Here is a 25,311-nt window from a genome sequence, read left to right as displayed (position 1 = left end):
AATAGAACAGTTTAATATAATTATAATTTAACACAAATATAAGGAACCTCCACGTCTTCACCTTCTTTATCATCACAGCAAACCTCAAAGATTAAATTCTTAACATGGCTTGGGATATCCCTCTTGCTAACTTCTTTGATTAAGTCGGTTAATTTCATAGCTAATCTATCCTTTACCTTTTTAGGAGGGAAAAATGAAGCATATAACAATGAAACACCATAAGATAACATTGAAATTTCCAAACCTTCATTTTTCTCAAAGTGGTCCAATAATTGTTGTAAAGTGAGATTACCCTCAATATCGAATCTATCCCAGATCTGGTCGAAAGTTTTTTCGTTATATTTACCTTGGGGTGACTTAATTGGTTCTGAAAATCCGATAAAAGGTAATGCCAAGTTGATAAAACCGTTTTTATAATCTTCGATATCAGTTTTACCACCAACAACTTTGTATAATTCAAGACAAACTAAACCAGTAACTAAAGCAGTTGTAGTTGCGATAGCTGGAATAATTTTACCAGCAATGAATTTAGTTTTAGACGCATCGGCTGTTTCAATGCAATAGTTCAAAGCTCTGCAATTAGATGCCGCTGAAATAAATTCAATGTGATGATTAGTGTCATCATCTTTTTCAAATTCAATTGGATTTAATCTATAACCAGCCAAAGTTGATGGCTCAGGCAATGAAGCAGCAATGCTCCTAATTTCATCGTCATCGATACTGCCTGATAATCTATTACTCTGTTCCTCAGCTTCTGCATCATTGGCAGCGATTGAGACACCTGATTTTGGTGTGAATGGAGGAATTTCGATTTCGGCCAATGCCTTTTTATAATCTTCAAGAGTGGCCTTAGGCTCTTTTAATCCATAAATGAACGCCAAAAGATTTGCGCCACCGACAACAAAATTGAAATGATCGGGGTTATCGATGTCGAAGTGTAGAGGTTCAGGTGCTCTTTTAGGACCAGACCAAAATGGTGCACCATTCGAAGTTTTAGCATCCTTAGGGAAGTTATATAACAATTGTTGGATATCGTGATTGAACTTATTCTCGAATTCTAATCTTGCCCACTTAATACAATCATTAAAAGTGTAAGGACGCTTGTTCAAGTAGTCAGAAATGTTTTGCAAGGTACCCTTAATATCAGGATTTTGTTTCAAAGTTTGTTCAACATAGTTTGATTGAGTCAAATATAAATTAACGCTTTCAGGAGAATCAGCAAAGTAACCCTGGAATAAAGACTTGGCCCAAGCAATGGTGTGATCGATTTTATTTGGAAAAGATCTTAATGTACATAATGGTATTGACTTTTCAGGAGGATCTTGAGAACTTGAATAAGACTCAGTCAAATTAGGAATAACCACCTGAGTGTTACCTTTAGTACCTAAGGTTCCTGATTCTAATAATGGCTTCTTATAGAAAATACAACGACGATCAACATAAGTTCTAGCATCAACATTATCTAAAGCATTAGTGACGAAATCCAAGTTGTTCCAGAAACTATCATCGAAAATGTGTTCTGTATCTTGCCCAACCTTTTCTAATTTTGCTTCGATCTTACCCTTTAAATCGGGGTTCATAGCCTGAACAGCAGTGGCAGCCACGTCTGCTTTATTTCTACCAACATCTTTTGGTCTGAAAAGGAACTGTCTGTTCAAATTAGATTTTTCAATTGAATCCATATCGGTTATAATGACTTTACCATCTGGACCGGAACCTAAACCCATCATAGCCCAATTTTTCAACATTTCACAACCAATAGCCCCAGATCCCACTAAGAAAACCTTTAGGTTCGAAATGGTTTCCTGGTAAGGCTTACCGAAGACGGCAATTTGTGAATCATATCTTGTACCTAATGGCTTACAAGTTTCTGCATTTCTTGGATATCTTTCAGTAGGAGGTAAGGATTCCAAAGAGTCAAAGTACAACCATTGCTTAACAGGACCAAATTTAGAAGAGCAACATTTTAAAACTTCTTGGGCAATTAAGCCACCATACATGGCAACCATACCTGGTAAATTACCGGTTGCTTGATAAGATAATTCTTTAATCAATTTCTCATTAACAGGATCTTCCCCTAAGATGTCTGGATTTTGGGTCGCAATCTCAGAAACCAACTTTAATAATTCGTTAGCATCCTCGTCATGGCATGGTCTAGGTAATTTTCCTTGGTGTCTGGTTTGGAACGCATGCAAACCTTGGAAACCTAAGTGATATTGAGGAGGTCTATCAAATTTTGCGAAGTCAGAGATAACATACTCTGGGGACTTTAATTGTTGAGTTAAAGGTTCGAAGTTAAGAGATTTAGGGACTTTAACTTGTTGGTACAACCCGCCCTTGATGTATGTACCATAGCTGTCGCTCATTTTGATCTTGAACGCATATGGTCCCAATACTTCGACCTTATGTGGAGAACCATCGTTTAACTTATCCATACCTTGGATCTCAGAAAACTTGACAAAGTCTCCATCTTGTAAGCCGTGTCTGTTGTCATCCAACATGGTCACAGTACCATCTTTCTCGATATCAGATACGATACCAGTGAGAGCCTCTTCACCTGTCTGGTCTATAACGTTGAAATTTTTGCCAAAGTCAACGAATACTTGACCAAATAAACCTCTGATGTCGGCACTAATGAAACCGATTTCTTTAGGGTGGGTGAAGTTGTTTAACTTGACCTGCTCTTCCAAAGTGATATCAGTGGCGACGATACACTTGAACAGAGCCAATGTCGACTCGGACAAGTCGTTGACGATCGAAATGGGGACGTACTGGTTCAATTCCGACAATTTTGTTGACGATGATTCTGCTCTTGTTTTGCCCACATCGGACTCAGATAAGAAAAACTGGGTAGACAAATCACTCAATTCCACTGGATGAGGATCATACAAGCTCAAGGACTTGACACCGGCCAAAGCGACGTTTTTGGCGATTTCGATTCCCAATCCTCCCAAACCGATTATTAATACGTTGGCATTTTGCATTTTAATCATAGCTTCTTTACCCAAGACGTATAACTGTCTCGAGTACAAGCCTTCATCAATCGACCCTTGTGGGGGTGAATCTATCTGCATGTTATCTGACATATTGTTATTGATTCTGATAGTAATTGGGTAAGAAACAGGTAAACGTTAAGATTGCCACTAGAGAAACGTCAGAGTGGTTGCGACACGTGAAAAGCGATGTGCAGTACATATCTTCGTCTTTCATCATCCAGACATAGACTTATGGGACGAGGTTGTAGGGGAGATAAACAGAAGCAATCCAATATAGACAGCCGGAACAAGCAGATAAATAAGTCAAGTAGGTCAAGTAAGTAAACGTCATCAACAAGGTCTACTGACCGTGCACACGAATCACTATATGGCGTGGCGTGGTGCGAGCAGGTCCGAAAATCAGTCGTCCTCGTCCATTAGGGTCGAACTCCAGGCATCTTCCTCACGTCGGGAGGATTCCCAACCACTACACCACGTACCAAGCAGACCCGTAGCGGCCTATGGCATTCGTGTGGCCCGGCCCACATAATAATATACATAATATTACCATAATACCTATCAGATCTACTCTGAATTACTAGCCACGTACCTTACGTCACATATTTTATAATGATCTTATCATATCTCATAATATGCCTATTTATGCTACTCGTCTTATAATATCTTTATTTTGCTACGTATCTCATAATAATCTCTACCCTTGGAATAAGGTATAGCGGTCTCATCCCCACACCACATCAGTACATCCACCCTCGGCAAATGGCCATCACAGTTGCCACGACACCGAGCCAAACCCATCCACCTACACCAGCGTAAACGCGAATCCCACCGCCCCTCTGTGTGTTACGGCGCACCGACTCTCACCCTCGCCGGTATCGTCGATGGTGACCCTGTCATTCGAAGCGCACCCAAACGACAATTGTGTTGGTGCGAATATCATCGACACGGCAGGCTAGACCTTCGCCCGCGACTCTGGCATACGCCCGAAAACGCCCCTAACCGCCCAGACAGGGGCCAGGCCTAGCCACCATCGTCACCCGATGTCCTTCAGGCCGACCAATGACATTGTCTGCGTCGCTAACGCTCTCCGTGAGCATCCATCACTCACCGCAGATATCTCTCTATCATGTTCACGCTTTTCCCGCCTTCCTCGCCGCCACATTCCGTCTGCCACCCGCGCTGAGGATGCCTTCGCTAGCTGATATTCGATTACCGCTAAGTATTAACTGTATCAACTACATTAACTGTCCTATATTGACTCTAAACCTACATTGACTACAATTGACTACATTGACTACAATTGACTACATTGACTACATTGACTACCCTCATCCGCCACATTTCCCCATACCTTTATTATTAATGCATGACAGGTATAGAATAACATCTTAGTCTTTAATGCACAAGAGATCGAGAGTCCACAGGCGGGAATTGTTCGTAAATCAAAAAATTACGGGAGTCGTAAAAGAAAAATATTTGTGACCGACATCAACACAAAGCCTATATATATAATAAACGTACCCCAATGCGAACCTGAGGCATTGTGGAAAATTTAGATTTTCACGCTTCAGATTATGAACAACCAGCTAGCCAACGACCAGTTTAAGGTTGAACAAATGTCGTTTGGACTACCAAAGGGATATAATGTAAGTACTCACGATGGTCAGCAGGTGTTGGGACAACATGTCGTGGGACACCAGATGATGGGCCAGCAGGGTATGGGCCAGCAGGTATTGGGACAGCAGGTATTGGGACAGCAGGTATTGGGACAACAGGTTTTGGTCCAACAACAAGGAGGTAAAGGTCAATACAAGGAGTTTGAGCAGCCACGATACTATGGATCGTCGATGGTGATGCAGCTGCCCTATGTACAGGGTGGTGGCCAGACCACTGGTCAACCTGGAGGGCAGTTGGGAGGTCAATTAGGGGGCCCGATGAGTGGCCAGGGTGCACATGGAACACCTTATATGAACCAGGCGATTCTGTATCCAGCACAACAGCAAATATACGAAACGAGGCCTGTGAATAGCTATTTGTTGATACACCAAGGCCAGGATCAGGGACAGATTGCAGCCAGTTTCTACGGGGCTGCCCGCTCAAGAGGGCCACCCGAACAGCCAGTTGTGTATGAAGGATTCATTGAGAGACTCCAACAACTGTTACCAGTACCACCAATGTCACAGGCTATCACTCGTCCCGAGATTAACTTGCTGCTCAACCAGAGGCGGGCGAGACGTAAGTCGAAATTCTCGAAAGAGCAGGACGACTCGATTGTCGAGTTGAAACGTAAAGGCAAGACATGGGTGGAGATCGCTGAGATGTCGGGCGTGGGCAGCTATCTTGCGGCCAGAAATCGTTATCAGGTCATTGTGGGACAGCAGGGAAATAATAATTCTTCATCGTGGGATAATGAAGACAAGTCGCTCTTGCGCAAGCTCTTGGACGAGGCTGAAATTGAAAAGTGGAAGTTTATTGCTGCAGAATTGACGAAGGCCACGGGCAAGCCATTTTCCGACAGAGAGTGTCGTGAGACAGTGAGAATGTTGTTTTGGGCGGACCCAGCATCATTCGGTGTGAACGAGGACACCGTGAACGAATGCTTCAAGGAAAAAAAGGTCACCGAGAGGGCGAACGAACAGCAGCTGTACATCGATAACGAACGTCAGTACGCGCAGCCCTTTTTCTCGCAACCGTCTTCTGCTACCAATGCATCCAACACTTCAAATTCATCCAGCACATTGTCAAATCCTCCGGCACCAGTACTACACCTGTATCATAGCTACAATTCTAAATCGTCCCCGGAGTCGATCGACAATTACCCCGGTAACTTCTACTAGGTCATAAAATGATTCTTTTAGCATGTATTATATACTTATTTATGGATTTTGGAGTTTTATATTTTAATTCTTGACACTGGGCGCTCGCGTCGCCTAAGATTTTACATTTCTTCGACATGGTAGCACTAACAGCTTGTATATTCAATTTACTTAGCCCACGTCTTTTTTGCGAATCCGTATGTAATGCCACATTTGGTTTTTTACGACTCGACAATTATTCCCCATTCAACTGTTTCAACTTAGACTCAACTACGTCGATCTTGTCCTGGGGTGATTGCTCCTTGTCCACTCTAGACCCAACTCTTATGTCACTCTGGATTCTAACAACCCCATTCTTATGCAAAGCTTCATGCATCTGCCCAATTAACTCCATCACCTCACTCCAAGGACCAGCAATCGTCGTGCCAGCACTGTGCAACGTACAGTTAAGGTGAGATTCCCTGGCCATTTTAGTAATCATCGTAACTTCATTCGACACAGACGCACTGCTGGTCCCGATCTATCATGTTAGTATGCGAATGATCTAACTCGTAATTGTCGTAATTGTTCTTGGAATTTATCTTCTACATACTGGGATCATACAAACATCCGCAAGACAATGTAATCCAACTGTCATTTCTATACTGTAATCTGTCTTTACAATTGAATGCTATGAATAGACCAACCCCTTTTTCCATGGATTTATGTCCCATTTATATACAGGAACATATTAATTTCTTACCGTTCATCTCTGTTACTAAAGTGGTATTTTTAATGTCTCATTCCTGGTTTAGGCTGATTATTTCTCACCCATAAAATAATTTATGATGGTCATTGTTAAGAGAAAATATTGCGTCAATTATTCTATTTTATGAAAAAAATTCGTATTCCCAATTTCAGCTATTGTCTTCCTCGTAGAAGTTCTGAAGCCAACCCATCAAAATACGGAAGCCTAGTGTGCGCGAGGAGGACACAGTGGTACAGTGGCTGGAGCTGAAGGGCAAAATGTATGTGTAGGGCGAAGGCGCGACTCTGACATACGCATTATGCTCAGACAATTGTTTACCTTTATGTATGGGAATTACATTATATCGAAATTATACTGTATCGAAATTATACTCTACTATATCCACTATATAAAATATTTATACCAGTTATCTCTAATCTATTGTCGACTCGTTTATTCAGTAATAGCTCGTGATAAGATAGTATTCTAATGACATTCAACGTGGAACCTATGGATTGTTTTGCTTCTCCTGCTCTAGCTTCTTCTTCAACAAATTGATGGGTATTTTGGATACCTTGTCGAATGATTCTTCTGGATCGAAACTTTCGGTAAATTCATATTGTCTGAACATAGGTTGTCCAGTCCTTGACCTGGTGCTACTGGTTGAGGTCTCGATATCATCCTTATAGCTCAGGGGCACCTTGTTGAACTTTTTTCCCTTAGGCAGCTTTTCTGTCGGTCTAATTGATGAGTGGTGAGTCGAGAACGAAGTAAATACTCTTGTGGGTGGCGCATTCTCCTTTCTCTCCTCCCATGGAAAAATTGATGGGGTGTCGACGGGCGATTCTTGTACTTTGTTATCGACAGATTCTATGTCCCAGACGTTGGGGGAAGGCTCAATATTCAACGCACTTGCCTCACCCTTATTGGATCCTGACCCAGTAGTTTGTAAGACATATTGGACTACATCAGGCGAATAATGCTTATTAAATGCACTCCACCAGTACTCCTTGAACTTGTCGTATCCCCCAAACATCCATGGCTTTTGCAGACCTATAAAATGCAAAATCCTGATATCCTTAAAAAAGCGATCAAATGCTGGCAAGTACTGATATGACTGCGAAAAGGTCACATTGTATAGAAATGGTAATCTAACCCAATTCAATCCTTTAGAAGCGATATTGAAGAACTCGTTAAATAGTCCCTGGTCGGCCCCATCAAAAGTATTATCCTCGGTCTCGACAAATTCGCTTAACTTATTGTAAACAATCATGCTTGGTTTCAAAACCATCACCCCAGAATTAAAAATATCGGGCCATCCACTATCAGGAGAAGCTGCAACTTGGTTTGAGCTAATCTCTATCTCAAATAAATCGTCTATTCCTTGCATCGGTAAGATATCACAATCGAGATATACCAATTTGGTGTACTGTATTTGCTTCCAAAGCAAGATCTTGGTGAATGTGACCGCTAATTCAAGTCTATTCAATTGGGAAACTAATTTGTCTATTGGAGACGTTATTAAGCCACCATCAATAGGAATAATTTCATCGTAGACGTCTTCAATTAATTTCGTCGACTTCTCACTAATTTGGCTTGTATCTAGCAATATAACTAAAGGATGGCTCGTTTTGTAGTCATTCTTCAATATTTTTGCCACGGTTAATGCTCCTGGCAAATAAACTTCATTCACTAATAGAGTAATGTATGCAACTGTCATTCTGTTTTATATTAATGTATACAATTTGCTATATTTTCTGTGAAATTCTAGGGGGTTTTATCTATTTCACTCTTATCAATAACTTTTATATTTGGAAATCACATGGCCAGCCACATTTGTTTACTTTTCACTCACATATTTTTTCATGATACTAATTGCAATCAGTACATATAAAACTACGATAGCTCAATGGCCGGCACGGATAACTTACTAGTTGTAAATTCATTTATAAATATTCACTATTGTAATCTAAATACCTTTTCTCTACCTATTGACGTGGGTATGCATTGTCATTTGGAAGCATACTTTGGGTGTTTTGTTGAACAGGTGGCTGCTGTTGCTGTTGCTGTTGTGGATGTTGTTGTTGTTGTTGTTGTTGTTGTTGTTGTTGTTGACTCTGGGTTGGGTGGTGCATAGACAAAGGGTTAGATTGTCTATTTGGGTTATTAGCGTTTTCCTTCAAGGCAATTAATTGTTTGGATCTAAAGGTTTCGTAGTGTAACAACGACGTAGTTTCGATCAAATCCTGTAAGTGGGTTCTGGTCAAGAAGTCTCTCAAAAATACAAACTCACATTGAGATACGTCTTCAACGTTGATTAATCCCCACTTGGTCTTTCTGCCCTTGACGAGTTCCCCGTTGACCTGGACTTCCTTCTCGGAACCAGCAATGGCAAATGGAATCAACGACTTGATGTCCTCGTTCAATTGTCTCTCGTCATCGTATAAGTCCTCGTTGTCGTATGGGTATATGTTGAAGTTGTACTTGATGAACTCGTTTTGTAACACCCTCTTGAACTCGCTTCTTTCCTCTAATGTTAAACTGTCAGACTTGGCAATAATTGGAACAACGTTAGCAATCTCCGTCAACTTCTTCAACACCTGCACATCCAACTGCTTCAATTTTCTGCCGTTTGGCTGGATAAAGTATAATATACAGTGCACTCTGGTGTCATTAATGTACCTTTCTCTTTGGGCAGTTAATTCCTTTCTCAAATACTGCGAATGCTGTTCCTTAATGTACTTGACCAACGGTTCCCAACACTTCTCGTTGTTTATCTGGTCCCCGAACCCTGGCGTGTCAATAACGTTGATGTTTAACCTGACGTTGTTTTCCACTAAAACGTGAGAACTAACCAGGATTTCGGTGGTCTTTTCAACTGGTTCTGCCGCATGTCTGCGTCCACTGGTTTCGGTCAACTTCGACGAAAATAATGTATTGACCAATGTGCTCTTACCCAACCCTGATCTACCAACCGCCATGATGTTGAACTGGAATCCTCTCTTCAACAATCTATTCTCAATCTGTGTAGTAATTGTATCAAAACCAACATATTTTTGGGGTTGCACAAAGTGTGGCTCGTTAAGTGTTTGTGACATCCTGTTTGATTAGCTCTAAGTCAATTACTGTCTCCAACGGTAACGATATTTGTTTTCTATATTGACCACCTTGTTTATTTGATCTCAAGTGCTTCATTTGTGAACGCGTAGACGGAAATGTGGGCAAAACACGACCTTTTTGTAACCGGCACAAGCATTCTAAACGTGTTCGAATTTGGAGCGTTGTGCAGTGCTGAATTTTTCACTTTTCAGTCCACAGAGGACATAAAGATCGATTCAAAGTAGTAGTTAGAGGTACAGTGACTATATTACTTACGACTACGCAGGGAAAATGTCATTAGCATTCAGGTTAGGCGCTGCACCATCCTTAAGTGGAGGATGGATGGGAATTTTGCCCCGTTTACCGGCCATTTCTATTAGAATTCCAAATCCATTCCAGACACTGGGAAGCATACAAAACGATAGAAGATTACAAGAATTGAAAGAACAGATTGAAAATAACAACGGAGAAGCACCATTCATGATAGATAATGGTATGATTTTGAGGGCAGTTCCAAAGAAGAAGCCATCGTACCGTAGAACCAGACAAAAGTTGTATGCACCAGGGGACAAGCAAATCAAACATTTGGATAACTTGGGCAGATGCCCGGCATGTGGACATGTCAAGAGATCGCATTTCATGTGTATGCACTGTTTTGCAGAGATCAAGTCGTTCCTCAAGATGAAGAAGAAGGCGACACAAGACCCGGTGGAAGCACCACAAGCCAACTTGGATCCAATAGATGAGAAGATTGTGTATCCTGGTAAGCATGAAAGCGAGTACGAAAGAAGATTAAAGAAGAAGGATTGGATTCCTGTCAGAGAAGAGCCACTTATGTTCAATGCTGAGCAGTTGAAGAACCCTAAAAAGTAATAGCACCACCCGCATCCCTTCCACGGGCCATTCGTCGGATGAAACCTTGTACATATACTAGTATTTAATATATATGAGTAATAGATATATTCGTGTAAGATAGAAGGGCATTGAACTGTGTCTTGTAGATCAAAATGTAAATTTTAGATGGCATTATTATTTGGTCCGACCCCATCTGGAAATTTTCACATCCATGCAAGACATAGTATGAATTGACTCTAACATACGTATCCACTACGAAATGACTATATCTCATTATGATAATCATGCTACTAAGGCTAGTACTACCGGGCGAAGTATATCGATGTTCGCCATTAGTAGTAGACATCCCTTAAATGTGAAACCCGAAGGAAACTCCTACTTATCCACTGGAGATGACTATGATACAACAAAATTTTTGCCCAGACATGTTCAAATGGGGGCATTTGGCCTGTTCCCTGATGAGTTGATTATGTATTTGGTTTCATTCATTGACGATATAGAGTCAATGAAGAACTTGTCCCACACATCAAGAATAATGTATGCATATATGTATGACGAAGAGATGTGGAAAAAAATATACGTTAAGCAAGTTACCGATGGTTTCAGATGTAACACGGATAATGGGTTTGAGGATTGGAAAGGGTCCTGGAGAAGTACGTTGCTTAACATTAAAGATACAGACCAAGCCAATTTGCAGCTTCCTGGTAATATCCTATGTTCGGATGTGTTATATAGGCCGTACCAGTGTTCGCAAGTCGATTACGAGAAGCTCTTCCAAAAGATTATAAAGGAAGAAGAGATATATTGGAACCGGATTAATGAAACTAATGACGATTTGCAAACAGAATTAAAAAGTTTGCCTAATGGTAGAATCCTAAGAATATCAGAGAGTTTATTGAGCATGAGTGATTTTAACGAAAACTTTCATGACAAGCCATTTATTCTAACCAACCCTAACAAAGATAGATGGCCACACTGGAGTTTGGAGGATTTAGTGGAAAGATTCCCTGATGTCGTTTTCAGACAAGAGGCAGTGCAATGGCCATTATCATTGTACTCCAAATATCTTGCTAACAACAAGGATGAATCTCCATTATATTTATTTGATTGTAGTAGTGTTGCTATGAAGACGTTGAGAACGGAATACACTGTACCAGAAATCTTTCAATATGACCTATTTACAGTATTTGAAAACCAGGAGATCAATTGCCGTCCAGACCACGCTTGGTTGATTATTGGACCTAAGCGTTCTGGGTCAACTTTCCATAAAGACCCCAACTACACAAGTGCATGGAACACCGCTATCTGTGGTCGAAAGTTATGGATCATGTTGCCTCCTGATGTTGTTCCTCCTGGGGTAGGGACAGATGACGAAGAAAGTGAGGTCACCTCTCCTGTTGGGATAGCCGAATGGGTTTTATCTGGTTTTTTCAACGATGCCGTCAAAATTGATAGCTGTTTGGTAGGAATCACATTTCCCGGCGAATGTATGCATGTACCTTCCGGTTGGTGGCATGCAGTTATTAATTTGGACGATTCTATAGCCTTGACACAAAATTTTGTTCCATTACCTAAATTGAGTAATACGTTGAACTTCTTCAAAAATAAAAAGAACCAGATCAGTGGATTCCGTCCAAATCAGCTTAAAATGACCCTAGACCAACTATTGGAAACATTACCGGAAGAAGACGACGATGTACGTACTTTAAAGCACTACAAACAGCAATACGAGTCTTTGGATTTAGAAAACGCTTTACAGGTAGAAGACTGCGGTGAAATCTTATCATCCAAGCTTCCACCAATGCCTCTATTCGAGCTTTTCAAACAACTATTGATCCTAAACGGCAAGAAACAGGAGTTGGATACGGCTTTGAGTAAGCTTGCAAAATTGGAGAAGTCCGATGTCAAGCAAACCAACAAGAGCAAAATATGGCAAAACTTGGTGGAAAACAAAGACAATGAACAAGACTCGAAAGAAGTAGCTCCCCAGGGCTTTTCCTTTGGTTTTGCCTTAGATGAAAGTAGCGATGAAGAAATTTAGCACCCATTTATTAGTCATGGTAGTTTTGTGTAACATTTTAGTAGATCAGATACTAGGCATGACTATAATTAAGTATTGATAGTAGGCATATATTCTAATATTATCTTGGTCCTTATAATACATGTTAAGTTTATCATCGCTCGTAACAGGTATCAGATCAACACAAAGTAGAAGTCATTTAATCAGGTTGTGTTATAGAAAAATGTCAGACGTAAAGAGAACAGAAACCCCAATTATTTTTGCTCCGGAAACGTATCAATATGATAAGGGACATTTGAAAGAGAATGAGCTCCAATCCAATCCAATTGAACAGTTTCATGAATGGTTTGATGTTGCTAGAAAGTCAAATACCGATGGTTCCTTCCTTCCAGAATCAGTAACCTTTTCCACAGCAAGATTACCATCCGGTAGAGTCTCTGCAAGAACAGTATTATTCAAAGAATTAGATACCCATGGATTTATTATCTACTCGAATTGGGATAAGTCAAAGAAGTCGCAAGATTTTGATACTAATAAGCATGCAGCGTTGACGTTTTTCTGGCCTAGTATCCAAAGACAGGTCAGAGTTGAAGGGATTATGGAGAAAGTGACTAGGGAAACGTCAGTGAGATATTTCAATACCAGACCTAGAGGATCAAAGATTGGTGCATGGGCATCTCCCCAATCGCAGATTTTAAAGGACAGGGCAGAGTTAGATAGTATCGATAAAGAATTTGAAGCCAAATTCAAGGATGTAACGGATGAAGATATCCCCTGTCCCGAATACTGGGGTGGAGTTAGGATAGTTCCATTAGAAATTGAGTTTTGGCAAGGTGGAATGAGTAGATTGCATGACAGGATCTGTTTCAGGAGAGAAACTATTGATGACACCAAATGGAATATGGTCCGCCTTTCACCATAGACTGAGCTACACTAATAGAAATATACATATGTATAGAATAAGCTAGAAATTAGTTCAAAAATAACAGCATAATTATACTTGAGGTTTGTAGTTAGATAGGAGATACTTCTAATTTATCAGTAGTGAAAGCAGCAAACTCTTTATGAGCAAGCAAATGTATAGACAGACGAACCTTGCTTGTACATACAATCGGACAGTACTTACATGGGAACGATTCTTTATAGCTACTCCGAGATATACCAAGCGAGCGCACCAGAACTATCTCGTTGAGGTAGTGAATTTCATCGTATAACAGGCCTCTATCAATATCGGGCAACTCATCATCATCCACCTGTGTTTCGTCCTCGTTATTTTCCATGTCAATTATGTGTATTTCGAGATGCATCTTAAAAAGTCTCGAGTCTTCAAAACATTCTTCACATTTGGGACATGAGATTTGCATCATTGAATGTTTCTGGCAGTGGTTGGATAAGTCGTTTAACGTGTGAAATATGCATTGACATTGTGGACATGTAAAGTGTATTTTACTGGTATGACTTCGATGATGGATTGCCAAAAACGAAAGCTTCTCCATTTCTTTATCACATTTCACACACCTAAACCTCCCATTCGTATATTTTGTCAATTCCTGATCCTCTTCGCGTTTGACTATTTCTAGTGTATTCAGCTCTCGGTTCTGTAGCAGCAATATATTTTTTGCAACTACTGTGTTCTTAAATTCATCATCCTTTGTAATGCAAGAGTCTGATAACACTGTAGTGGTTCCCGTCTCTTCTTGCATGTCAAATACGGACTCATCGTTAGTATTAGAGCTATTATTTACCTGGTCGTTGCAAATGGCTGCTAATTGATTATACGAGTTGCTCAAAGTGAAAACAGGCAACTTTAGTCTCCTTTTAACACCAGCGTCGTCTAATTGTTAGTATTAGTCCCACGAACATGTATAAACTGGTGAGTCTTACTATCTGTCATTGTTAATCCAGAATCTCTTACTTTGTAGAATAAATAGGAATTATCCGCCAGTGCGTATTTCAGTCGAGCTACAACCGTCTGTTTCTGAAAGCAACTAATTTATTTAACACTATATAGCTAAAATAATCTACTTAGAACTTAGAAGCAGTTTGGTAGAAAGTCTTACCTTGGATGTGGGCAATTTCTAATTCTAACTTGGTTGGTTGTCTAGAACCGTCAGCACCGGCAAAAGTACCAGCACCCCATGGAGAAGAACCGTGTACTTCTTCCAAGTTGGCGAGTTGAGCGAAACAGTTTGCGTAACCTAATGGAACGTAAATGATACCGTGGTGAGTCAAACAAGATAAAGCATTCATAGCGGTAGATTCTTGTCCACCACCTGGGGTACCAGTGGAAACGAAAATACCAGCAATCTTACCTGCTAAAGCACCTTGGGCCCATAAACTACCAGTAGCATCCCAGAATGCCTTGAATTGAGCTGGATAGTTACCGTATCTAGTTGGAATACCAAACATGAAAGCATTGTAACTGGTCAAAGTTTCGTTGGTAGCAATTGGGTAGTTTGGCTTGGCTGGAGCATGTAACTTAGTCAAGACTTCTTCACTTAAGGTTTCTGGAACTTGATAGATGTCAGCAGATCCACCAGCAGCTTCAATACCCCTCTTGACTTCTTCGGCCATAGTGGCGATGTGGTGGTACATGGAATAGATGATAATTGCAACCTTTTGAGCCATTTTTGTTATATGATATTTTTAATTGGATTAATATTAAGCTGATGTGAAAATTAACCTAATAATGATTTATCTCAGATGCAATTGATGTAAAATGGGATATCCCTATTTATATAATTCTATTATGTAAATTTTAGTAAGCTCTCGCCGCACAAAATTAGCTCACCAAAATTTTAGTCAATATTTATAAGGAGATTCTAATCTTTGAAAAATTTAATAATATTTATTAATTGAGAGGCTCTGCTATTGTTAATCTGACATACGATAGATATACATATATTGGACATTCAGGGAAAATTCGTTGAAGACTTTTTGACTTATAAAGAATACAATCGCTCATTGAAATAGTTTTTATCTTGCAACTTTTGATCTTTCGCTAATAATAATAGACCAACAATAGAAGCATAGAAGCAAATATGAAGGTTGCCATCATTTACTATTCGACATACGGACATGTTGCCGTTATGGCCAAGAAGATCAAGGAAGGGATCGAATCAGCAGACGTAGGTGTTCAGGCCGATATTTTGCAAGTTAAAGAGACGTTGAGTGAAGAGGTGTTGGGTATGTTGCATGCACCAGAGAAATTGGACTACCCAGTTGCGTCCACTGACACTTTGGTTGAATACGATGCCTTTGTATTTGGTATTCCTACCAGATACGGTACTATCCCAGCACAATGGGCTGATTTCTGGGGCACTACCGGTGGTTTATGGGCTCAAGGTGCTTTATCCGGTAAGCCAGCAGCTATGTTTGTATCTACTGGTGGTGCAGGTGGTGGACAAGAATCTACTATCAAGAATGCCATGTCGTATTTGGTTCACCATGGTATGCCATATATTCCTTTAGGATACTCTAACACATTTGCGGAAATGGCCAACTTGGATGAAGTCCACGGTGCATCTGCTTGGGGTTCCGGTATCTTCGCTGGTTCTGACGGTTCTAGACAACCATCGGAATTGGAGTTGAAGATTTGTCATGCTCAAGGTGCTGCTTTCGCCAATATCGCCTCTAAGATTGTCGGTGCTAAGGCCGCTACTGCCACTACTACTACTGAACCAGCCGCTACTGCTAATGAACCAGCCTCTAAGTCTGGAGAAGAGCCTACTGAGAAAGGTAAATCTGGAGAAGAGCCTACTGAAAAGGCCAAGGAAGTCGCTCAAAGAGCCAAACAAGCTGCTCCTGAAGTGAAGGAAGAAGCCAAGGGTGGCTGTATGAAATGTACTATTATGTAATTACCGACTATTCCTTTCTTTTATCTTAATTGACATTTAATAATATGTTTCGTTAGTAATCATGTCAATGGTTTTGTAAATTGCAAAATGAATACATACCGATAGAAAAGCGACCCAAAATCATCCTATCTCTCTTCTGCCATCACCGACGCGTGCGTTAGGCTGCTCTAAAAGATATAAACTTTTAATCATAATCCATACATTAGGCCACAAGTTTCGAGCTCTGAATCTCTCTTATAAATAATCCGTCATAGCAGAGAAGCAACCACACAAAACCCTAGGTGGATAATTTAACATGCATTTATTCAAACACATTGGATCAATCCTCGAGGGATAGCCTAAACCTCCACTAGGGTATTCGATGCTCGATTCTACCTCTGGAATAATTGTTATAATTATGAATTCAAGCAAAGATTTCAAGTATTGTAAAGTCTCAGTATTGCAAAAAGCACCCCCCTCCTATTGAAAAACCAAAAAGAATGTAGCTTATGAATTCAACATAAATGATTTCTGGGTGTACCAATGAATAGATCATTGGGCCGTCCTTTTTGCTAAAAAATGAAATCATTTAAACCAAAAATGACCTATAAAAAACAATTGATTATCTTGCGGATAATTTGATGTCCTTTCACACGGCGATATTATGCAACCTACTAATTATCATTGAGAGCCGGATATGCAGAAATCCACACTATAGAGCCCTCCGAGTAACTATCATTGCCGGAATGGTGACAGGTTTGCCTTAGGACATAATAAATGTCAAGAACCAAAAAAGTTCTCGTGTGTACGCAACTATCCATCGATGAATATTCCCTGCATTCTTAGATAGTCCCCTGAGGTCTATGACACACCTCAATGGAATTGAAGATCGATTTGCCCGAACAGCTGTAATCATGTCTCCTTTTCTCTCCAAATTAACTTGTTGCATAAGATGCCGTTTGAATGGAACAGGATGTTGAGGTGTAGGGATGTTGACCGTAGATGTTGACAAAGACATAAACCAATATTTATCATCCTTCTGGCATTTGCCCTGTAAAGAGCCGATTCGGAAGTGCCTGGATACAGACAATATCAAGTTCTATATTTCAACTTTCATTAATCTTTAACCTTATTCACTGAAAAATTCAAAATCTCTAAAATTATGATAGTTAATATACGAAATGGTGAGAACCAGTTTATTTCCACAGCCCAAGACTATCGATGTACTAGCAAAGAAAGCCTTGTCTTCATTAGAAGACAACGAATGAATAATTGAATCAATAAAGAAAAGAGGCATAAAACTATTGATCTATAATATGGAGCGCGGTTATTTTTAATGTTAGACTCAAATATAAACAGCCAGGAAACTATATAAACTTTTATTTACAGTATATTGCGCTGATGGGCAAATTCGACGATGAAATGTGGGATTTGAACCCCAATTCAATCGGTCTTCCATCCCTTCATAGGCCAAGGTCTAGTAAAAACAATACAGTTAATGGCCTGATGATGAATTTGTTTAGCGCCGAAAGTACTACTGGAGTCAAAAAGAGACCCAAAACCATACATGTATATGGAATGGATAATACCAAAGCGGGAGATGACTTTCTTGATCTAATTGCCAGAAATAAAGCTAGTTTGAAGTCAGCTAGAAGCCCATTACAAGAGAAGGATTTAAATACATCAAGGCCAGAAAGTGCAAAAACCATCGATTTATTAGACATGGGAGTGCTATTGTCGTCACAATCCCAGAAAACGGTTCCAATAGAAGATGGTATAAACTTGTTGCAAAGCGACCGCGATTGTCCAATCGAACAGGCGAGGCTGGTACCTCAAACATCGAATGGATACGAAATGGACGAGATTCAGAGTCAGATATCATCGGTTACGCTAGAGAATGAAGATGTTCCTATTAAGAGATCAACGACTTTACCAATTATGGGTGTAACACCTAGTGAAAGCTTTACAAGATTGACCAAGTCGGCGAGGACCGCTGAAATTGACGAAGAATCGGTTGCCGATAGCGAAGAGGAACCAGAATTGCTTTCTACTGCTCTGTCGTCTCAATCGAGAAAAGGCTCGAGAAGTTCCACTGTTAACCCGTTTGACCAAAATCGCACTTTCGATACTAGCATATTTGTTGATCATGAAAAGATCGCTTATGATGACACCTTGATGGAGGTAATTGATTCAGAATCCCAGTTCACTAATGTCAATATTCAAGCCGAAGATCTTGTAAAGGGTGGTTCTGAAATATTCGATATAAAGCATGGATCAGTTGAATCATCCAATGAAGGTGATATTATGGAATATTTAGATGAAGCACTAGAAGATAACCAACCTTTATCGCAGCTTCGAGTTTCCACTCCTTGTGCTCGTCAGGATCCACATATTATCAATCACATACGTGACACACATTTACCACTAAGCAATATCTGTGATAAGATTAATGAGAAAGTCCTAAATGATATATCTTCAGATTTAAGATCTGAGGATACTCATGAATCTGCCAATATGAAATCTAGAGATATCCGTGAAACAGCTGACCAAGAAAAGCATTGTATCCAGGCGCCAGTGTTGCCACCGTCATATCCTTCGAACAGAGAAAGAAAACGGAAAACAAGTTTGGCTGATCTCTGCTCAAAGACTAATAGAGCCAGATTACCACCCCGGGTTGGGCTTTCTAAAAAACTAAAAGTCGATTCACTACACGATTACTTGAAAAAATAGCTAGTCTGATTGCATACTTATATTAATTAAATACCTAATCATAATTAAACATATTAAACACATATAAGGTTCATCGAAAACTATTAATCACAGAATTAAAACGCACGTAATTACAGTATAAAATTCGAATACATAAAGAAAAGTCAAGCAGTATTCTTGTACCTCTCCTTTGGTGACAATAAAATTTTAATATGATCATCTTTGTTATAAAGTAGCTCTCTAAATCCTTTCTCGATGCCATCTTCTAAATGAACTTTACTAGTAATAAAAGTTTCAACCTCACGAGGATCAATTAGACCCTTTTTATAGGCTTCGATAACTTGTTCAAAATCAAGAATAGTAGTACACATAGAACCAGTAACGGTCTTTTCTTTGTATGTGACATCCATGGGATAGAAGTCAATTGGCTTGTGTTGCCAAACGGCAACATTTGTAGCAGTACCAAATGTCCGTAACGAATGAACTGACGCATTGAACGTAACTGGTAGCCCTGAACAATCATAACTATGATGAAACCCAAATCCATCATCTGTCATTGCTCTCAAAGCTTCAACATTCTCTTCTGCAGTATATTCTTTAGGATTAATTGTTTCAACACCTAACTTTTCGGCCAATAACCTTCTATCCAACGCAGGTTCACTAACAACAATCTTACCTGCCAGGTGTCCCTTGAGAGCAATGATTATAGCTAGACCAATGGGGCCACTGCCCAAAACCAAAGCCAGTTGACCTGGCTTGAGTTTGGATGTCCTGACAGCATGCCAGGCAACTGCAATTGGCTGTGTTAATGCAGCAACGTCTGATGGTATAAGATCATCTGGATATGGAACAACATGGTCTTGTCCAACAACGCAATAGTCAGAAAACCCACCATCAGTAAACCCCAAGCCGATCAAACCTATGTAATCGCAAACATTACTATAACCGTCATGGCAGGCACAACACTTAGGTTTGTCAAAGTTTGGTGTCTCTGGAAATCTATACCTATCAAGACATGTTCCATTCGGTTCCACTACTACCTTTTCTCCAACCTTTAATTTGCTGACTTCTGAACCTATTTCTGTTATTTCACCGCTTATTTCATGGCCCATACACTGAACTTTACGATGGTTTGATATTTCACTCGTTTCACCTTCAAAAAAAATCGGCCCATCCAAATATTCCTTCAAGTCAGTACCACAAATTCCACAGTAATCGATCTTAATTTTAACTTCAGTTCCATGGTTAATATCGGGCTCTGGGTACGATTCCGTGAACTCAAGATTCTTATTACCATGGTAAACAATTGCTTTCATGGACATTGAACAGTTATAAGTCTATTTGGCGAACTCAAATGCAGTTATAGTTGTAATATTCTGTCAATTGATCAATTTTGTTACTTACAATTATTTAGCCAATTCCTTATCTTTTTGACAGAAACCCCCTAGATTTTGCAATCTCGGACTAATTAATTGTGCTCCGATGAGCGACATCCATTAACGTGATACATCATGCTAAATGTGTTAGATGTGTGTTACGCTATGTTCAGCCACATATGGATAGTCAATGAAGCCCCTATATTTAGAAATAATTTCAAAATCAGACCTATGAGATAGAAAGTATTGATTAAGTACAAGAGAATGTGAACATTTCATCATAAGAAAGGTGAATGAGTCTATAATCATCATTTAATTAGTATACATTCACTTCTTGGAGTTCATATAAGTATATAGGAATGTTAAGTACAAGAATTTGCCGGACAATGTGAATTAGAGAATTTACCTGAATATTAAGTGAGGCTTGTTCTTTTAAATTGTTCGTTCGGAGTCATTAATATCTTGATATGTTTATCTTTGTTATTAATCAATTCCATAAAGCCCTTCTCAATACCATCTTCTAAATGGATCCTACTAGTAATAAACCTTTTGACTTCGTTAGGATCAATTAACCCTTTTTTATAAGCATCAATTACTTGTTCAAAGTCGAGTCGAGTAGTACACATCGATCCCGTAATAACCTTTTCTTTGAAAGTTACATCCATAGGATAAAAGTCAATTGGTTTATGTGGCCAGATAGCAATGTTGGTTGCAGTGCCAAATGTCCTTAATGAATGCACCGACGCATTAAAAGTTGCAGCAATTCCAGAACAATCATAACTGTGATGGAACCCAAATCCATCAACTGTCATCAATTTCAAGGCTTTGATACATTCCTCGTATGAGTAATCCTTTGGATCTATAACCTCAGCACCAAAATCTTGAGCTAGCACTCGCCTGCTTAATGCTGGTTCGCTGACGACTATTTTCCCTGCTTTATGACCCTTAAGTGCAATAATAGCTGCCAACCCAATAGGTCCGCTACCCAAGACTAATGCCAGTTGCCCCGGTTGAAAATTAGATGTTCTCACAGCGTGCCAAGCTACAGATAATGGTTCCGTGATGGCTGCAACATCAGCAGGAATTAGGTCTTCTGGATATGGAACAACATGTTCTTGCCCCACAATGCAGTAATCCGAAAACCCTCCATCCATAAACCCCAATCCAACAAATCCAATGTGGTCGCATGCATTACGATGGTCGTCATGGCACGCACAACAATTTGGCTTCTTTACATTGGGTGCGTCCGGAAATCTATATCTATCTAGACAAGTCCCACTTGCTTCCACTACCACTTTTTCTCCTACTTTCAAAGCTTTGACTTCAGAGCCAATCTCTACCACCTCTCCACTAATCTCATGACCCATACACTGCACCTTGCTGATATTCGAAATTTCACTCTTTTCGCCTTGAAAAAAAATGGGTCCGTCCAAGTATTCATGTAAGTCCGAGCCACAAATCCCGCAAAAGTCGACCTTAATCTTCACCTCAGTTTCGTGGGTAATATTAGGTGAAGGATGTGAATCAGTGTATCTAATATCCTTATTACCGTGGTAAACTATGGCTTTCATTGGCATCTCGTTGAATTGACCTAATTGGCTTAATTGACCTATATACTTTTCGATTAGTTATTTGTCTATTTCTAATTTCTTACTATGTCTTACCACTTATATAGGTTGCAATCTCGGACAAATTATCTGAGAGATTTTACAGGTCATTTATTATATCTGTTGATGTCCCCAGAATATGGGGGGATAGCAAATCATACTGAAGGCGTACTGTTTACCAAATATGCAACAATCGGAACAAGGAAAGCCATATTATAGTGTGGGCTTTCCGGTGTAAGGCTTTTGCCGCGAATATGGGGTTAGTTCATCTCCAATTCTTTAGGTATTCTTACCTTTTATATCGGCACGATTTCCGTAAACATTTGGGAATACTCTATTTGCCATATTTGTGAAATACTTCACATTTGACGGGTAGGTTCAAACCCAGAACGATTCAGAATACCCATCTCAGAATCGTATGGCATCTTGTAGAAACAGCTAGCGTATGGCATCCCATATGTACTATCTCGATTTGTGTGTTGAAGAAATGACAGAAGTCACTTGTAAGACATCTTTTAAAATATTACTCGCTATAACGGGCAAATCAGAACAATACAAAAAATCTCACTACCTTGACTTGTCTGCAGCTATTTATCCCCTAATTTTCCTGATCTTGGTCTATTTCTTCGTCCGACGATCCATGTTCATCTGACGAACTATCATCGTCGTTGGCGTCGCCTTGATCATTTTTGTTAGTCTCTTCTTGATTATTTCTTTCCTTTAATTGATTCAACCCATCGTAGAAATGTGACCAAAGTCTCCCGACGTTGTCGAATTCTTTTCCAACTGAAATAGACCCGTTAAGAGATCTATTCAAGATATCCAAATTGTAGACTACTGACTCAATAGAGACTCCAATTTCTTGGATCAACATATCTCTTTGTTTCTCAAAATAAGTGGACGATTCTGACATGGTTTTAGTGTTATTTCACAATGAAATATAGGATAATGAATTGTTCTTCTTACTAGTACGAACCACAACAACCATTTTTGATGTCAGGCGGGAAAGTTTCAGAACGCGAATAAATTTGAGTACTAATAATTTTGATACCATAAATGGCCACGAAAATGTTCTGTATTGGCTGATTAACTTGTTCTCTATGCTAAAAAGCCGGGACACTTGCAATGAGCGGTCATGCTGGATTGAATTATCCCCCGTGTGGACGTCCTCTCTAGCCCGGTAGATCTATTGAGTGCAAGTTCAGTTGTTATTTATGAAAAGATGAGATTACGACTCTACTGTTACTCGGACATCAAACTTAACGTAGGCTTCCATGTAGAACGGAGCCAACCAAGACTCAATACCGTCTGAATAATGTAGTTTTCGTGTTTAGCACCTACATGTAGTTACGATTGTATCAGTTTAGAATATTAGAGATTACGATTCCACGGAAGGCGGTGCGGGTATTACTGGCAATAGTGGATGCGACGTACGGCTAGTAATGGGACATGATACTTCGATGTCTAAGTATAACATGGCCAAATCACGAGAGATGTAAGATAGAGTCATAAGAAGGAAAATAATCAAATCATGGGGAACATTTTTTGCAATCAAGAGAGCCACCAGATCAGGGAAGCTAAATCGTGAACAGAAAGCTTACGATGTAAATTTTGCAGTCGAAGACGGTACGCAATACGCAAATAGGACATGATGGTCTGTCATGGTCGTAGCAGGTCGTAGGCGAACTAGGAAGGACCGAAGGCTATTAGCATTCATGTTTGTGCCACGAATATCCGTATAGTCTTGTCTGTATTATAAATAATCTAAAAACAATACAGTCCACTCCTGGAACATATCATCTTGTATAATACAAGACATATATTTTGACAATCTACTTAAAGATTCCAACCTTATACGTAATATATAATACATAATTATTTCCCGATTTACCAGTGTAATACGATAAATAACCAAATAAATTAATTTCCTTTTAATACCCACAACCATATTACAACATCAAATACCCGTCTGAGCGGGAATAGGGCAAATGAAACCCTCTCAATATTTCTTGCCCAAGCAGAACGAAATGGGTGCCGGGTTCTTGTCACCACTGCTCGAAAACTTCTTCTTCATATGACAACGACGTACGTAGTCCTTCTTCTCGTCAAATTTGACAAACGTGTTCTTATGATTGCAGCCGGTGTTACTTCCCGCCGAGGAGCCGCTGAAGCTCGAGCGCAAGCTCGAGGTCGGCGACGTGTTTGACGTCGGCACTGCTGACTTCTTCTTCGAAAGACCCAAGAATGACATGGCTTCTCGATGAATGAATATATAAAATATGTTTTTTTTTGTTTTACTTTCTAGCTGACTAAATGACGATACCAATACAGAATATTGCTCTCAATAACCCATATTATACCTCTTATCTCCAGAAAGTGTCAAATCAAAAAAATAAAATCCTCAATATGTAATCTTTTGCCGCTATCAATAGTAGCCTCGTATATACCTGTGTTATTTGTATGGTATATATCTCAGTGTTGAGTATCCGTACCTCTTCTATCGAATCTCTAACCTTGTAGCGTCAGCTTCTGCTTCACCTAAAAAAACCTATTTGGCCCTTAAATCTAAAAAAACCTTTTCTCTTAAAGGATCTCTTTATCTAAAAGGAACTCTTAATACAACGAAAAATCGTAACTGTGGATAGTTAAAAACTTAATAAATCCTATAGAAAAATTTTTTTAATATATTTATCCAAACAGATATATTTAAACAGTGGGAAAATGGCGCTTTATACTATTTTGCATTTTTTTTTTCCTGCTATTCAACGCTTATTTTGCAGACATTTTTTGTCGTGAGGTACGGCTTTGGGCCCCCAACAGGAGCCCATCTCAAACATGGATTCTACCATCCAATCCACGACTTGAACTACATCGTGACTAAAATTTCGTGTGTGATTTTGTACAGTTATAATGCTTGTTAGTGCAGAGGAATGGATGGGAGGAATGGATGGGGGGATTGCGAACGTTCTATTGGTACGAAAGGTCGTGACCGGCAAGTAGCAGAGGGGCACGGCCGATTTCTGGCCAATCGAAATTAATAGCGCAAATTTGGCAGTGCACCTCGCGGTGCACCATAATTATTGGGTGCACGTAAGCGGAAATTGTTGGTAAATTGGGTACTGTTTTCGGTACATGTAGGCATGGGTTGTGGCGGACAGTAGTGGCAATTGTGTAGGGAGAAAAATTACTGGAAGAGGTAAGAACGAAGGGGCTTTAGGCGGCAAACGTTCGCGGGTAGAGGATGTCGGCCCAAATCGGTAATAGTGAGAC

General features: G+C 39.8%; 17 protein-coding genes across 17 annotated transcripts; 6 read left to right on the top strand and 11 right to left on the bottom strand. All coding sequences in view use genetic code 12, as the record gives it.

Moving 5' to 3' along the window:
* Nucleotides 1-20: 20 nt before the first annotated feature.
* DEHA2F17204g (DEHA2F17204p) lies at nucleotides 21-3,086 on the bottom strand (the record flags this gene model as incomplete). The annotated part of the gene is made up of 1 exon (XM_461109.1): nucleotides 21-3,086. One exon carries the CDS (start codon nucleotides 3,084-3,086, stop codon nucleotides 21-23), a length of 3,066 nt encoding a protein of 1,021 aa, XP_461109.2.
* A 1,484-nt stretch (nucleotides 3,087-4,570) lies between these two features.
* DEHA2F17182g (DEHA2F17182p) lies at nucleotides 4,571-5,833 on the top strand (the record flags this gene model as incomplete). The annotated part of the gene is made up of 1 exon (XM_461108.1): nucleotides 4,571-5,833. The coding sequence occupies one exon, from the start codon at nucleotides 4,571-4,573 to the stop codon at nucleotides 5,831-5,833; it is 1,263 nt and encodes a 420-aa protein (XP_461108.2).
* Nucleotides 5,834-6,047: 214 nt separating this feature from the next.
* DEHA2F17160g (DEHA2F17160p) lies at nucleotides 6,048-6,449 on the bottom strand (the record flags this gene model as incomplete). Its single annotated transcript, XM_461107.1, has 2 exons — nucleotides 6,048-6,332; nucleotides 6,405-6,449. The coding sequence occupies 2 exons, from the start codon at nucleotides 6,447-6,449 to the stop codon at nucleotides 6,048-6,050; spliced, it is 330 nt and encodes a 109-aa protein (XP_461107.1).
* A 598-nt stretch (nucleotides 6,450-7,047) lies between these two features.
* On the bottom strand, nucleotides 7,048-8,259 carry DEHA2F17138g (DEHA2F17138p; the record flags this gene model as incomplete). Its single annotated transcript, XM_002770797.1, has 1 exon — nucleotides 7,048-8,259. The coding sequence occupies one exon, from the start codon at nucleotides 8,257-8,259 to the stop codon at nucleotides 7,048-7,050; it is 1,212 nt and encodes a 403-aa protein (XP_002770843.1).
* A 268-nt stretch (nucleotides 8,260-8,527) lies between these two features.
* Nucleotides 8,528-9,637, bottom strand: DEHA2F17116g (DEHA2F17116p; the record flags this gene model as incomplete). Its single annotated transcript, XM_002770796.1, has 1 exon — nucleotides 8,528-9,637. The coding sequence occupies one exon, from the start codon at nucleotides 9,635-9,637 to the stop codon at nucleotides 8,528-8,530; it is 1,110 nt and encodes a 369-aa protein (XP_002770842.1).
* A 292-nt stretch (nucleotides 9,638-9,929) lies between these two features.
* On the top strand, nucleotides 9,930-10,511 carry DEHA2F17094g (DEHA2F17094p; the record flags this gene model as incomplete). The annotated part of the gene is made up of 1 exon (XM_002770795.1): nucleotides 9,930-10,511. One exon carries the CDS (start codon nucleotides 9,930-9,932, stop codon nucleotides 10,509-10,511), a length of 582 nt encoding a protein of 193 aa, XP_002770841.1.
* Nucleotides 10,512-10,752: 241 nt separating this feature from the next.
* Nucleotides 10,753-12,534, top strand: DEHA2F17072g (DEHA2F17072p; the record flags this gene model as incomplete). The annotated part of the gene is made up of 1 exon (XM_461103.1): nucleotides 10,753-12,534. One exon carries the CDS (start codon nucleotides 10,753-10,755, stop codon nucleotides 12,532-12,534), a length of 1,782 nt encoding a protein of 593 aa, XP_461103.2.
* A 202-nt stretch (nucleotides 12,535-12,736) lies between these two features.
* DEHA2F17050g (DEHA2F17050p) lies at nucleotides 12,737-13,435 on the top strand (the record flags this gene model as incomplete). The annotated part of the gene is made up of 1 exon (XM_461102.1): nucleotides 12,737-13,435. One exon carries the CDS (start codon nucleotides 12,737-12,739, stop codon nucleotides 13,433-13,435), a length of 699 nt encoding a protein of 232 aa, XP_461102.1.
* Nucleotides 13,436-13,526: 91 nt separating this feature from the next.
* On the bottom strand, nucleotides 13,527-14,216 carry DEHA2F17028g (DEHA2F17028p; the record flags this gene model as incomplete). The annotated part of the gene is made up of 1 exon (XM_461101.1): nucleotides 13,527-14,216. One exon carries the CDS (start codon nucleotides 14,214-14,216, stop codon nucleotides 13,527-13,529), a length of 690 nt encoding a protein of 229 aa, XP_461101.2.
* A 322-nt stretch (nucleotides 14,217-14,538) lies between these two features.
* Nucleotides 14,539-15,141, bottom strand: DEHA2F17006g (DEHA2F17006p; the record flags this gene model as incomplete). The annotated part of the gene is made up of 1 exon (XM_461100.1): nucleotides 14,539-15,141. One exon carries the CDS (start codon nucleotides 15,139-15,141, stop codon nucleotides 14,539-14,541), a length of 603 nt encoding a protein of 200 aa, XP_461100.1.
* A 413-nt stretch (nucleotides 15,142-15,554) lies between these two features.
* Nucleotides 15,555-16,370, top strand: DEHA2F16984g (DEHA2F16984p; the record flags this gene model as incomplete). Its single annotated transcript, XM_461099.1, has 1 exon — nucleotides 15,555-16,370. The coding sequence occupies one exon, from the start codon at nucleotides 15,555-15,557 to the stop codon at nucleotides 16,368-16,370; it is 816 nt and encodes a 271-aa protein (XP_461099.1).
* Nucleotides 16,371-17,112: 742 nt separating this feature from the next.
* DEHA2F16962g (DEHA2F16962p) lies at nucleotides 17,113-17,367 on the bottom strand (the record flags this gene model as incomplete). Its single annotated transcript, XM_461098.1, has 1 exon — nucleotides 17,113-17,367. The coding sequence occupies one exon, from the start codon at nucleotides 17,365-17,367 to the stop codon at nucleotides 17,113-17,115; it is 255 nt and encodes an 84-aa protein (XP_461098.1).
* A 383-nt stretch (nucleotides 17,368-17,750) lies between these two features.
* DEHA2F16940g (DEHA2F16940p) lies at nucleotides 17,751-19,079 on the top strand (the record flags this gene model as incomplete). Its single annotated transcript, XM_461097.1, has 1 exon — nucleotides 17,751-19,079. One exon carries the CDS (start codon nucleotides 17,751-17,753, stop codon nucleotides 19,077-19,079), a length of 1,329 nt encoding a protein of 442 aa, XP_461097.2.
* Nucleotides 19,080-19,222: 143 nt separating this feature from the next.
* DEHA2F16918g (DEHA2F16918p) lies at nucleotides 19,223-20,374 on the bottom strand (the record flags this gene model as incomplete). Its single annotated transcript, XM_461096.1, has 1 exon — nucleotides 19,223-20,374. The coding sequence occupies one exon, from the start codon at nucleotides 20,372-20,374 to the stop codon at nucleotides 19,223-19,225; it is 1,152 nt and encodes a 383-aa protein (XP_461096.2).
* Nucleotides 20,375-20,847: 473 nt separating this feature from the next.
* DEHA2F16896g (DEHA2F16896p) lies at nucleotides 20,848-22,005 on the bottom strand (the record flags this gene model as incomplete). Its single annotated transcript, XM_461095.1, has 1 exon — nucleotides 20,848-22,005. One exon carries the CDS (start codon nucleotides 22,003-22,005, stop codon nucleotides 20,848-20,850), a length of 1,158 nt encoding a protein of 385 aa, XP_461095.2.
* A 634-nt stretch (nucleotides 22,006-22,639) lies between these two features.
* Nucleotides 22,640-22,954, bottom strand: DEHA2F16874g (DEHA2F16874p; the record flags this gene model as incomplete). The annotated part of the gene is made up of 1 exon (XM_461094.1): nucleotides 22,640-22,954. One exon carries the CDS (start codon nucleotides 22,952-22,954, stop codon nucleotides 22,640-22,642), a length of 315 nt encoding a protein of 104 aa, XP_461094.1.
* Nucleotides 22,955-24,040: 1,086 nt separating this feature from the next.
* DEHA2F16852g (DEHA2F16852p) lies at nucleotides 24,041-24,292 on the bottom strand (the record flags this gene model as incomplete). Its single annotated transcript, XM_461093.1, has 1 exon — nucleotides 24,041-24,292. The coding sequence occupies one exon, from the start codon at nucleotides 24,290-24,292 to the stop codon at nucleotides 24,041-24,043; it is 252 nt and encodes an 83-aa protein (XP_461093.1).
* Nucleotides 24,293-25,311: the final 1,019 nt, after the last annotated feature.

The sequence above is a fragment of the Debaryomyces hansenii genome, assembly GCF_000006445.2.
Source record: "Debaryomyces hansenii CBS767 chromosome F complete sequence".
Taxonomy (NCBI): Eukaryota; Fungi; Ascomycota; class Pichiomycetes; order Serinales; family Debaryomycetaceae; genus Debaryomyces; species Debaryomyces hansenii.
This window is presented reverse-complemented; position numbering and strand designations above follow the sequence as displayed.